General features: G+C 35.5%; 1 protein-coding gene across 1 annotated transcript; it reads left to right on the forward strand.

Annotated features, from left to right (window-relative positions):
• Positions 1–1,392: 1,392 nt before the first annotated feature.
• On the forward strand, positions 1,393–11,026 carry LOC105042862 (uncharacterized). Its single transcript, XM_010920207.4, has 8 exons — positions 1,393–1,917; positions 2,785–2,839; positions 3,127–3,184; positions 4,317–4,411; positions 4,496–4,599; positions 6,468–6,596; positions 7,556–8,721; positions 10,717–11,026. The coding sequence occupies exons 1-7, from the start codon at positions 1,814–1,816 to the stop codon at positions 8,673–8,675; spliced, it is 1,665 nt and encodes a 554-aa protein (XP_010918509.1). The 5' UTR covers positions 1,393–1,813; the 3' UTR covers positions 8,676–8,721; positions 10,717–11,026.
• Positions 11,027–12,597: the final 1,571 nt, after the last annotated feature.

A 12,597-nucleotide genomic window follows, 5' to 3' on the forward strand; every position in this document is an offset into this window, starting at 1 on the left:
TCTCCCATCTCTCCCGACTAAACCCCTCTCTCCCCTCTCTGTCACTTAGAAAAAAAAAAAAAAAATCCAAATGCCCCGCCCCTCTCCCTCTCGATCCTCTTCCTCTCGGCCCTCTCGATTCCCACTACTCCTCTCCATGCCCCCCCAACCTTTCTCTCAGTGGTTGAAGAGTCTAGTGATCTCTCGGTACATGATCGGTGGTTACTCAAAGTTTGCTCTATCATATGACAACTCTATAAGTCGTCCTATCACAGGGACGACTCTATGTTGCTGACTCCACTATCCATATGATGTGAGTTGTGGTGAGTTAGCATATAAAGTCGTCCTATGATAGGGCGATTTTATTTTGAAAAATATTTTGAAAAATATTTTATAAAAAATATTATTTTTATAATTTTTTTAAATAATATTATTTAGGTAAAATTGTCTAAGAAGTCAATAAAGCAATAGAGATTTTTCTCGAGATAAAGTCTATATTTGAATATATAGCCAGATATATTATTGGATAAATATTTTTTGTGAATGACCTAGCAACAACATATGGTTTATAATAGTTTCATAAGTGGTGTTACTAAATGTATCAAAAGTCTTCTATAGATTTTTAATAACTTATCTTTCAAGAACTATGGCTACAATAACAGTTTTTGAGTTGCGTCGTACCGTGATCAACCATAGAATTTAAGTTGTATAAATAAATTACATAGCAACCTGACAATTGTGGGTCTATGATATTCAACACCGATGCTACAGTATATTTAGTCGTAACCTAACAACTCTTAGCCATTTTTAGCATTCACTTTTTGTCTATTTATTGCATGGATAGCGTTCAAGTATGAGTTAAGCAAAATTAGACCTTCCCTCCTAATTTTATGAGATTAGAAGGGACTAATTGCCCTAACTTGCATCCTACTCCTTTAGAGATAATGCTAATCGGAAACGAACCTCTATTTTTGCCCAAGTGGTAATGGTTGATACCATTTGGGCACTTGCTCGATGGTATGCAATCAAATAAATTAAACTAATAGGTTCAACTTAATTCCAAACCTAGCCTTTTAAGTTGCCTAGTGTTCATGAGCCAAGCCTCTAGGTTCAACTTGAACAAAATCTTGGCTTGTTCCTTAATCAAACAAAGTTACAAACTGACTAGAATTGAAGTTGCTTCATTAGGAAGGACATCTGCGCACCTTCGCTAATCCAACGGTGCATATTTGAGGAGAGCAATCCGACGGTTGTCCATGAAGCATCCATCAGTAACGCGCATGTGGACAAGAGGTTGGTAGTAGTAGTGGTGGACGTGGAGGCGGAGACTGCCTTTTTTGAACCGTTACAAATCTCTCTCCAGCACGATTCCTTTTCAAATTACGATACAAATCGAAACGAAAAAACTGACAAAATATTATTAAATATCTGTTACCGTTTAAAGCTCTCTCTCTCCATCTCTCTCTCTCCCCTTCTCAGCTCTCTCTATCGTTTTCTTCCCGCGGCGTCGTCGTCGTCTGGATCCGGGCTTCTTCTCCAAACCCCTGCCTTGGCGCTTGGAATCCTTCTCGCGTTCTTAATAGAATAGAATTCTCGATCGCTTCTCCCACGCTTCTTTGCGGCCTCTCCTTTCGCTTCTCTCTGAGAGCAGCCAGAGGCGGTTAGTTGGAGAGTTGCTTACGAAAGCGAGCGATTGGAGGAAACCCTAGGATTGTTTGTTGGTTTTCTTCGATCTTTTTTTACTGGTTTTGAGTTCAAGCGGGGGAAAAAAGGTATGTTTAGGGTTTTTGATCTTGCTTACGGTTTCTTGGGCTTGGCATAAAAAGAGGGATAGATGGTGGCGGAAGTGAAGCGGGAGGACAAGAAGGGAGAGCGGATTCAGGAAGCCACTCCGACTTTGGATATTGGATCGGAAACAAAGCCTATGACTATTCCTGGGTATTTTTTTTTATTGTTACTAGTTGCTGCTCTGGAAGTTTAGACTACGAGAATTCGATGAAGAACACGCCTTTGGGATTCTAGTTTGGTTTTTTCTGACTCTGTATTGGTTTTACTTCACAATATCAAAGTTCGCATATTTACCGATGAAAAAAGAACTTATCTGACGGTTTTGCGGCGTTTTCCTTGTTGGGTTATTATTTTTGTTATCATACATTCGTATCGCAGGAATCCGATCAGCGAAAAGATTTTGAGTTTTTATTTATTCTGATTCACTATGTTGGTTTTCTTCATCTGTTTTGCTTTATAGTGTGAAAGATCGCATCTTTGCTGCTTCATGAAGGAAAATTATAGAGGTTTTGGTGTTTATTTAATTGATTTTTATTTTTTTTATTTTTATTTTTATTTTTTCATTGATAGTGTTGATGGAAAGTGATTGCTATGGGTTTTCCTTTGAATGCGAAATCTATGGTAGGTTTGCAAGGTGCCTTTTTAGCTCTTTTGCTGTTATATTTCCTAAGGAATTCTGTTGCTGTCATATTTCCTAAGGACTAAGATTGCTGTTACTGTACTACTTAGATGAATCATACCTTTCCTTGTTGAACCAAACAAGTACTGAGAAATTTAAGAGTAACCTAGTCAAATAGCTGCATCAGCTTATTAAGTAACGTTCGTTTTCTTTCCCAGACATAAAAATTACGTACTTGTTAGTGGATATCCTTTTCTGTGTTGTCCTTGCTGGACACCTTTGTATCGTCTATCAGATTATCTTCCAGCTGTAAATGCCTAACGTTTCATTATATCTCATGGCGCTGATTTGCGCAGAGTTCTTTTTTATCTTAGTGATGGTAGCTGTTCTTGTTTCAGAAGAACAAGTGGTCCAACCAGAAGATCAACAAAGGGAGGATGGACAGATGAGGAGGTGAATAGATTTATATGGTTGTACTTTGTTTAGATTGTTATGGTTCAAATGCGCGTGTAAATTATTCTGTTATGGCTTTGACAGTAAACTTTCAGAAGAAAGTAATCTGACATGTTGTCCAGTTAAAATATTTATTATGAACAACCTACAGATAATACTGTCATTTTGAGAGAAAAGACAGCTCTGAGGGGTAACAATTTCAAGTGAAAAACATGCTTTATTTTGAGAATATTTCGAGTGTAAGAATGGACACTGACTTCTATAGATTTTTTATTTTTTTGGCACAGGATGATTTGTTGATCAAAGCTGTAAGACAATTCAATGGAAAAAACTGGAAGAAAATAGGTAATTCTTTTCTATCCAATAAGTATGTTCCTGATCCGTTTTTAAGTTTCTTTATCATGTGTTTATATTTATTAACATTTTTCTCCTGCTTGGTTACCTGACTCATACCTGATCATAGTTTTTATCTTAGCCCTTTTTCCGTTTTGAGGAGCCTATTTTTTCGAAACATCTAACAATGCTACATATATAAGAGTATAAGATTTAATGTGATGATCGAATTTGAATCTAATCCGTTCGATTGTGTTTGCACCAAAATAAACTACAGTTTCTGGTATTCTAAATGAATGGCATTCTTATTTATTCATACAAAACCTTTTTTTTTTTTTTTTTGGGAAAAGACTGAACACTCATACAAAACCTATCGTTCAGTCAACTCTTTGTTTCTGTGTTTAGCAAGTTTCATTGCATATTTTTGCTTTAGCTTCAGTTGTGAGTGCTGGTCCAGCATTCACGACCAAACAAACATGGCCCCTGTCACACTACTGATATCCATAGTCACTTTTACATCATAGATGCAGCACATAAGGGTATTATGGCCTCCAGTTTATAGTCATTGCTCATGCCAAATATGTGGTCCATGATACTTAAATGCAGTGGGAAGTCAGAAACAGTTATTTGACCAATGCATTCATTTTTTCGTTGCCTCCATTATCATGCTCTTGTATGATAAGCAGCATAATCTGGTAATGCCATGATCACCACCCATTTATTTAAAACTGTATCTTTTTCCCCTGAAAGTTTTACTTGGAAAATAATTTAGTATTGCCATCATTACTACTTATTCCTTAAAATTGTTACTAAGCTTTTCTGAGATTTACACTTGGAAAACTAGATCTTTTGGTGGCTAACTCTTTCTCTGTTGCTAGTTAAATTAAAATTTTTACTTCTTTTTTCTTTGTTAATAAGCACATGGATGCAAAAGATGTTAAAGGATAAATTTCAAAATTTAATTCTATCTTCCAGTTGAATCTTATATTTCAACATGACCTTCTTGACCATCCAATATTTGGTGAGTTGTCTTTCACTTTTGTGAAAGAACATTTGAATTATAAATTATAATCGTCTGGTACCTTTCTATTGAAGATGTTCAAAATTATATAGATCTTATCTGACAATGGTTGTGCTTTCCCAGCTGAATTATTTCCAGATCGAACAGATGTTCAGTGTCTCCACCGCTGGCAAAAGGTTCTCAACCCGGAGCTAGTTAAAGGAACCTGGACCAGGGAGGTAGAATCCATCTTCTTTTTGTTCTATGTATAATGTCACTGCAATGTTTGTAACTTGGATGACTGATTGCTATCTAACATGCAGGAAGATGACCTTATTATTCAGCTAGTTGAAAAGCATGGATACAAGAGGTGGTCGGTCATTGCAAAGTCCTTGCCAGGTCGTATAGGCAAGCAATGTAGGGAGAGGTAGCATGATAACAGTTCCAGCATGATTTTATATTGAAGAAATAAAATTTTGGGAGTTCTTTCTTTATGGAACTGATAATTCTCATGTTTGTCAGACATTTTCTGTTAAAACTGGTGTAGTAATTCTCATCAAGACATCATACATTAATGAGTTTGATACCCTAAAACGACTACCTTTCCTTTTGCTTTGATTTCAGCCAATGAGTTTTTATTTTTGTTTTCTTTATTTTTCCTTTTTTTCCCATGAAATTGTACTTACATTACAAGTTTTGGTTGTTGCTCTTTCATAAAAATGTAATGATTCAAAGTTGCAGGTTGCAAATCATACCCTAGTAATTTTAGCAGGTGGTTTGAGAAGTTTGGTGTCGACCAATTATATGATACCGCTATTACTTGAACTGTTATATTAATTTATCATGTTGGGGCTTGTCTTCAATTTGACAAAAGAAGAAAGTATTCAATGATTTTACTTGATCTTGCTAGCATATGATTCAAATAATCAGTGTGTTTAGCATAAATTTGGATTAAAAAAAAAATCATATGGACATGATGAATCCAGATTTTGTTTAGACATCTGCAAGCTTACAGGACTTGGATGTAGTGGAGAATAAGTTTTTGCACTTGTTGGAAAATGCCCTAATTATTTGCTGTAGGCTTTAGGCACTTTTTTCCATGACTATTTTTGTTACGGGCTATATGTTTTGTCATGACACTGTTCCAAATTCTTTTCTCAAAACTGTCTAGCATGTTATCTCAGCTTCTCTAGATACATAGTTTAATACTTTAATCTAATAACAGAATTGGAAGCTAGCTTAATCTAATAACACGATTGGAAGCCCTTCTTAAAAGGGATAATTTAAAAATAGGTTTAAAAATTAAGATGTGGGCCCGTATCAGTGCAGTGTGTACTGCAGTATGGAGTTGGCACGCCCTGATACTAGGCCACTTGGTGTGAGAAGAGGAAGAAGAGTGGTAAGGTACATATTGAGTGGTCAAGGCTTGTGGCCAGAATGGATTGTGGTACCTCAATCCTTACCTCAAATCTTTGTTTACATGCCTATAAGATCTCATTTGGTTCATTACTTTGGCTACCTGCATTTCACATCTATATGATCTCATTTAGTTAACTGAAATGTAGTCCCCCACCTTCATTTCATGTATATATGATCTAATTTAGTTTACAGATGTGTAGTCTTCTAATCTTCCTTGCTATACTCATCATCACCATATAGTTTTAGTTTTCACACATTCACATCAGTGTTATTATCCCAAGTCAACCATGCTCGTTTCATGTGCTTGAATCTTTTAATTGCCTAACAATCTGAAAAGCACTACAATACGGGCTTTTGCCATCTTCTTGTTAAATTTTTCTTTAAGTTTCAAGACCTATGTGTCAATCATATGGATATCTGTATGACTTTCTTTATTTGTGTCCGAAACTATTTGTATAGTGGATCCGCAGTAATGAATCAATCTTACCTATATCTCTTGGTAATCAGTTTTGGTAAGGAATTCATTTGTACTTGTATCTCCATTTGAACGGTAATCCATATACTATATTCAAGTTCAATTGGTTTATATTTTTTTTCTTCAAAACTTATAATTCACTTTGGAGTGCTCATTGTAAATGCAATGTAATTGGCAAAATTCAGCTAGAGATGCAATCTAAAATATAAACCAATCAGTGTTGCAATTCCTCAGGTTTTTTACTTTCATGATATCATCATTAACCAAAAGTTCTGTTGAAACTAAAATTTCTTTGTTGTCGGGTTAGTTATGTTGTCGTACATCAATTTCAAAAAATAAAGTCATGTTGATGTGTTACATATCTTCTTCTCAAGACTGGAGAATAACTATTTCATTGTTAGGTGGCACAACCACTTGAACCCCGCAATAAAAAAGGATGCATGGACAAGAGAGGAAGAGGAGGTTCTAGTTCGTGCGCATCAAATATATGGAAATAAATGGGCAGAAATAGCCAAGTATTTACCTGGAAGGTACTGCTATACCTGTTGCTGTCTAGTAAGGCCCGCTATTCTTGTATTTTATATATATTATACTGATTTGTTCTGATATTACTGAAGATGTTCTCAATCGATTGTTGAGGTTTGACAAAACATCATCTTTATTACAAAAATAATGATCATTGAACTTGAATAATTCATATTTTAAAATAGTCTTTAGGTGTTAAAGCATTTAGTTGTTGAGTCCCAAGTATAATTGTTATGATAATAGCATTATTATGAAAAGGCAAGTTTTTTCCTTTTTTTTTGGTTGGGGTGGTGCTGGGGGTGGTGATGAAGCGAGGGAAAACCCACCCTTATATGAAAATCTAATGCTATTGATAGGTTTATTATTCTCCATTTCACATTTCTTTTGATTTTATTGCTATCAGAGAAATGTCTCCTTTGGTGGCTTCTCTCTCTCTCTCTCTCTCTCTCAGGGGTAAGCTGCCAAGATCTCTCACTCTCTCTCATGTTATTTGGTGGTTATTTGTCCTCTTCTCTATCATGTTACCAGATCCAATGGATTAATATCCAAAAATATGAGAGTTTATCGTGGCTCATAATCGATGTCGAACTTGTTGAAATAACCTATCAACAGCTGCTACTATTTAAACAACTTTATGTTAAATGTAGGTTAGGTGAGTATTGATAGCATATGACTGGTCAATTTTAATCTGTAGTATGGTGTCTTATAATCCCTGGATACTTTAGCTGATTAGGTAGCTTATTTTTTTCCAGATGTATTGATAGTTCAAAATTGTTTACTATTTAGAAATCTTTCAATACATAATCATTAATTAGAATAGTTTTGAAGAGTTGCAGAGTTGCAGCGACATGCATTTTTCTGTGAGATGCTGTCAATTTACTGTTGTCAAAATTTAGCATGCTGCATACAATTATCTTTACCTTCTTGAGTATCTATGAGTTATTTTTATTGTTTTTATTATCAGGACAGATAACTCCATAAAGAATCATTGGAATTGTTCTGTCAAGAAGAGATTGGATTCATACCTAGCATCAGGGTTTATGGAACAGCCTCTTGGGGCTGTTGATCGTGTACAAAATGCAAAATGTTCAGAAGCTAATCCTCTGAAGAGATCTGCAATTGGGTTTACATCACGTGATTGGAAACTAAATGCAGATAGGCTTATTACTTTTAATGTGGGTTTGGGTCATCAAAATACCAGCCCAAAAAGGCAGTGTTTGGACTTGCAGTCAACTTCTAGAGGAGATTCCAAGTGTTTAAGGGCTGGGAGTATACCTACACTGCCAGAAGATTCAAAACATTTAAGCATAGAGGTGGAATCAAATGAAGAAGATGATTCTAAGTACACAACATCAGTGGAAACCGATTATGAATCTTCAAAAAGATCACAATCGAACTTGTCAAGTTCTGTTGAGTTGGCCCTTGGTGATATGAACAAAAATAATAGAGATACCAGTATTTCAAGTTTACCAGCATGCAAACAAAGTCACAGCGACATGACTGCTGGTATCAACAGAATTCTTACTACACGTTTACATTGTGAGAATGAGAATCTTGGTTCCTCGTGTTATGCACCTTTGCAGTGGATGAATGTTGATGGTTGCCTTTCAAGTGAAAAGTTATTTAGATCTAATAATCATATTCAACCTACGCCGAGCCCCATTCATTGTTCTACACCGCCAGACCTTTCTTTAAGTCTTGCTTGTATACCAAGCAGCCCAGAGTCTATTTTAAGAAGTGCAGCAAAGGGTTTTAAAAAAACTCCTTCTATTATCAGAAAAAGAGGGCGCAATAGTTATAAGCCATTGTTTCCAGAAAAGTTGAAGATGGAAACCATGGATGCAAATTGTCCTTCTGGCGTTAACAATTTTCAATGGAGGGCTAAAAATTTTAAGGATGATTTGGAGTCTGAATATGTGCATCAGACAGGAAGCAACAACCAAGTAAATTTAAACAGATCTGTTTATCTGAGTGGTGACCAGCTTTGCTCCTCTCATAAGAAACATGAAGATTTTGCTGTCACAAAGTCTGTAGAAAAAAGGCTAGAAGGAGAGTTCAATGCAGAGTGTGGTCTGTCATTGTGAATATGTAGCTTATACACAAGGTTCAGCTGCAACAGCAACTGACAGAGTAAGATATTACTATAGATTTATTCCAAAAGAACATTTTTACGTATGATGCTATCAATTTTTTCCTTAGTATATATTTTTCATTAGGTGTATTCCCCTTTGACATGTCTTATGTTTCAATTCTCAACATTACATTGCTGGATTTCATTTTAAATGTTATCATCCTTTGGATTTGCACCCCTACAAGCAGATAATGCTTTTCTGAAATGTGTTGATTTCTTCCTTGCATTGATGTTCGTTGGTGCAATAATGCATGGGGATGTTGTATCTTGACAACCATTCAACAATGGTCCTCCGCAGGTTTTGCCTTTGAAGACATTTTTATGTAGACTTCCTTAACAGATGTAGGAGTGCAGTGTCCATGCCTCAACCTTTTTGAGTTCCACACCATTTGGAGAGTGTTCTTGGTAGCAGGATCTAATTTTCAGAAGTTGGTGCTCCTTATCTTTTTAATTATACCATTTGGTGACCAAATGTCTGCCACCAAGCTTTCCAAGTGAGATCTAACATGCAGATAGTAAAGCAACATCAGTAAGTTTGGATGCTTTGTTGCTTGCCCAGCCAAAATCTCAAAGTCCAGACACTAAGGAAACAAGAAGCCATCGAAAAACATGAATGACAGAGCTTCTATGACTTAAACTAGGACATGAAGTTTTAGTTCAAGTAGAGAACTAGTTCTTATACATTAGGTGCAAAAAAGTTCACCTTGAATGTTTCTAGTGTAGCAGCATATCATTAATGTGCTAGTTTAAGTATATTCTTTTTCGTAAGTTCTAGAAATATCCTTGTAAAACATTTTTTGACTTGTCATGCACCTTTTGATGCTATTCTACTAAAAACCCTTTCCAAGAAAGTATGCAAATGTTTAGAGTCTTTTGAAACATTATAGTATGCCTGTGACAAATTTTCTCAGAGAGGTAACAGGAAATGCTAAAACTTCCACTAAGTTGGCACAATACATTTTTTCAGATGACAAGACAAGTAGTATAACTTGTTTGAGTCAAATCTTTGATATCCTATACATTACCTTAGTCAACATCGAACACATGGATCATTAATAGAATAAATGAGAAAATAGTGGAAACTTAAAATGCAAGGACCCACCAAGTTAGCACAATACATTTTTATAGATGACAAGACAAGAAGTATAACCTGTTTGAGTCAAATTCTGATATCTTATTCATTACATTAGTCAACATTGATTGCGTGGATCATTAATAGAATAAATGAGAGAATAGTGGGAAACTTAAAATGCAAGGACCAGTTAATAAACTATCCTATCAAGTATCAAATGCTGCATAAAAGACTGTCATTTATAGTTTTTTAAAAAGAAATATTTGATTTTTTTTGAACTAAAGAAAAAATGTTCGAACTAGAACCGATAGAACTACAACTGAGAGCATGGATACCACTAAACTTTTGCTACAGGCTAGATCCTAAGCCTAGGCTGAAATTTAGTTTTGAAACCTTGTCATTCATTCTTATCAAAAAAAAAAAAAAAAAAAAAATCCTGTCATTCATAAAACTAATTAACTAAGGTTGTTCGAAATTGACATATTTTGCTTCATGTTATTTATTGGACATGTCTGTATTAATTGCATCATTCATAGAATGAACTTTTCTACAGGATTAGGCTAACAGATAGTAGTACTGATTTATAACCCTATAAAAAAAAGGGTATCACTTCAACATTTCAAGGAACTAAATCCATGTGAATTTGTAGACTATGGTCCATATCTCTTTGTTCTTTTGACAGTTTCCTGCTATTTCTTTGAGGCTTAGTTTGGCTTTTGCTTCGCTTCCACTTTTTGTGGTTTTCTCCTCAGTGGTTAATGCAAATATCTTGATTATTTTTCTTTCAATCCAGGGCGATGCCAATGAAATGCATCTTGGAAATGTCTAGCATTTTTACCTTCTGATGGTCCATATATATGATGTAATCTGCATCCTGTGCTGGAACTCCTAACATTGATTACTTTCTGTTCTCCTGTTGTAGGAATACATGCTTTCTTACAGATGAAAGACAATGCTGAAGAAGGTACTCTTCTCGTGTACCAAAAGTTGTACCGTGAATCCAGTTAATCAGGAAGTACTTTGCAATCTCTCTTGGCGTCCACCACCTGAAAGGCCTATGTGAGCCCACTGCATTTTTTTATCTTCAGATTTATTCCTATGCGTTATGACATTTTTGTCACGTACAGTGGTTAATGGTTTTTTGAATCAACATAGTAGTTAGTGGTTTGAGACAAAAAAGTCTCAGCGTATTGGTTTATACATATTGGTTATCAAATCCTAATGTTTCTTTTCTTTTTGGGGCGTTTAAACACTTATCACACCAACATTTTGGATTAAAATTAGTAGAAATAATTCAGTTTGATCAGAGGCTGGCGTGTGATCTTTCAATTGTAATCCATTAGCAAGCCAGTTGAGTCTTGCCGCTACATGGATTGGTAGAGACATTTGGTAATTTAATTTTGTGCCCCATTCGCATCTCTGCAAATGAATTTTATGTTCATCGGTGCCAAAACTAAAAGAAAGTTCATTTATTTTAGCTGTAGTTACACTTGAACCAGATATTCGTTCTCCCTTTCGAGCTCAGCTCCAATTCTAGCACCATTGGATGACTTAGCTGTATGCTTACCTTGCTCACAACATATTCAAATGGCACTCACAAGAATAAAAATCTCCTATGCCTCACGTAAACTTTGTTTAGCTCATTTTATAATTTTCTTCATGCCTTCACTTGTCGTCTTCCATATAATTTAATTGTTTTAACTTCCCCCTATTTGAAATTCTGTTTCAGCTTAGTTGCCATGTTGAGTTGCAAGCTGCACCATGGTATTCTTTTTAAATATTGTTATAGGCACATCAGAGGGATAAGAAACAACTCTGATGTTATTTCCGAAATGTAAGTGAAGCAACTATTCTTTGGCTTGTACATGGTGCGGGGAAGATTTGTCTCTAAATAAGAGTCTCTAAATAAGAGGCTTCCTACTGATCAATCGTGATCGCATACTCATATCATTGTGAACCATATGCATGATAAGAGCATGGTGGATGGCTGTGATTTCTCTCTCTCTCTCTCTCTCTCTCTCTCTCTATATATATATATATATATATAGCCAAATTAGAATAAGCACATCTGCTATCTTAAAACTGGTTGCACACAAAAAATCATATGATTTGGAGACTCTTAGTCTATACATCAAGTAGTAAAAAGTTGGATAGCTTAAATAAAATCAAATAAGATATTTTTTTTTGATCACTTGATGCATAGATTATAGATCTTCATTTTTGGTGTACAAATAGTTTTGAGATAATAGATCATATCCAATGGCCCGCATTATTTAGTTTTGATCTGATTGGATTGAAGTCCAAATCCAATCAACCTTACCCAAGTCTCCCCCCCCCCCCCCCCACCCACACACACACATATATATTGAAGCCTATAATTTTAGACGTAAAGATGTGATGGATGTCAAATGCTCTCTTTTGGTTGCTAATTTTCTTGTTTTCATACTAAACAAATAGAGAAGATTGCTCTCTAAGCCAAATCAGAGTGGCTTTATGTGCAAAACAATTTGCTCGATATGATCGATATAGGGCCCCCATTGTCTGATTTTGATCTGACCAAATCTGAGCCCACATCCGATTGATCTTATCTTAGTCTGTCCTTATATATATATGCTCTATTTTGGTTGCTAGTTTCCTTATTTTCGTACTAAACAAATAGAGAAGATTGCTCTCTAAGCCAAATCAGAGTGGCTTTTTGTGCAAAACGAATTGCTCGATATGATCGATATAGGACTCTTATTGTTTAGTTTTGATCCAATCAGATTTGAGCTCAACTCGGATTAATCTTATCTTAGTCTGCCCC

Source organism: Elaeis guineensis, chromosome 4 (assembly GCF_000442705.2).
Source record: "Elaeis guineensis isolate ETL-2024a chromosome 4, EG11, whole genome shotgun sequence".
NCBI lineage: Eukaryota > Viridiplantae > Streptophyta > Magnoliopsida > Arecales > Arecaceae > Elaeis > Elaeis guineensis.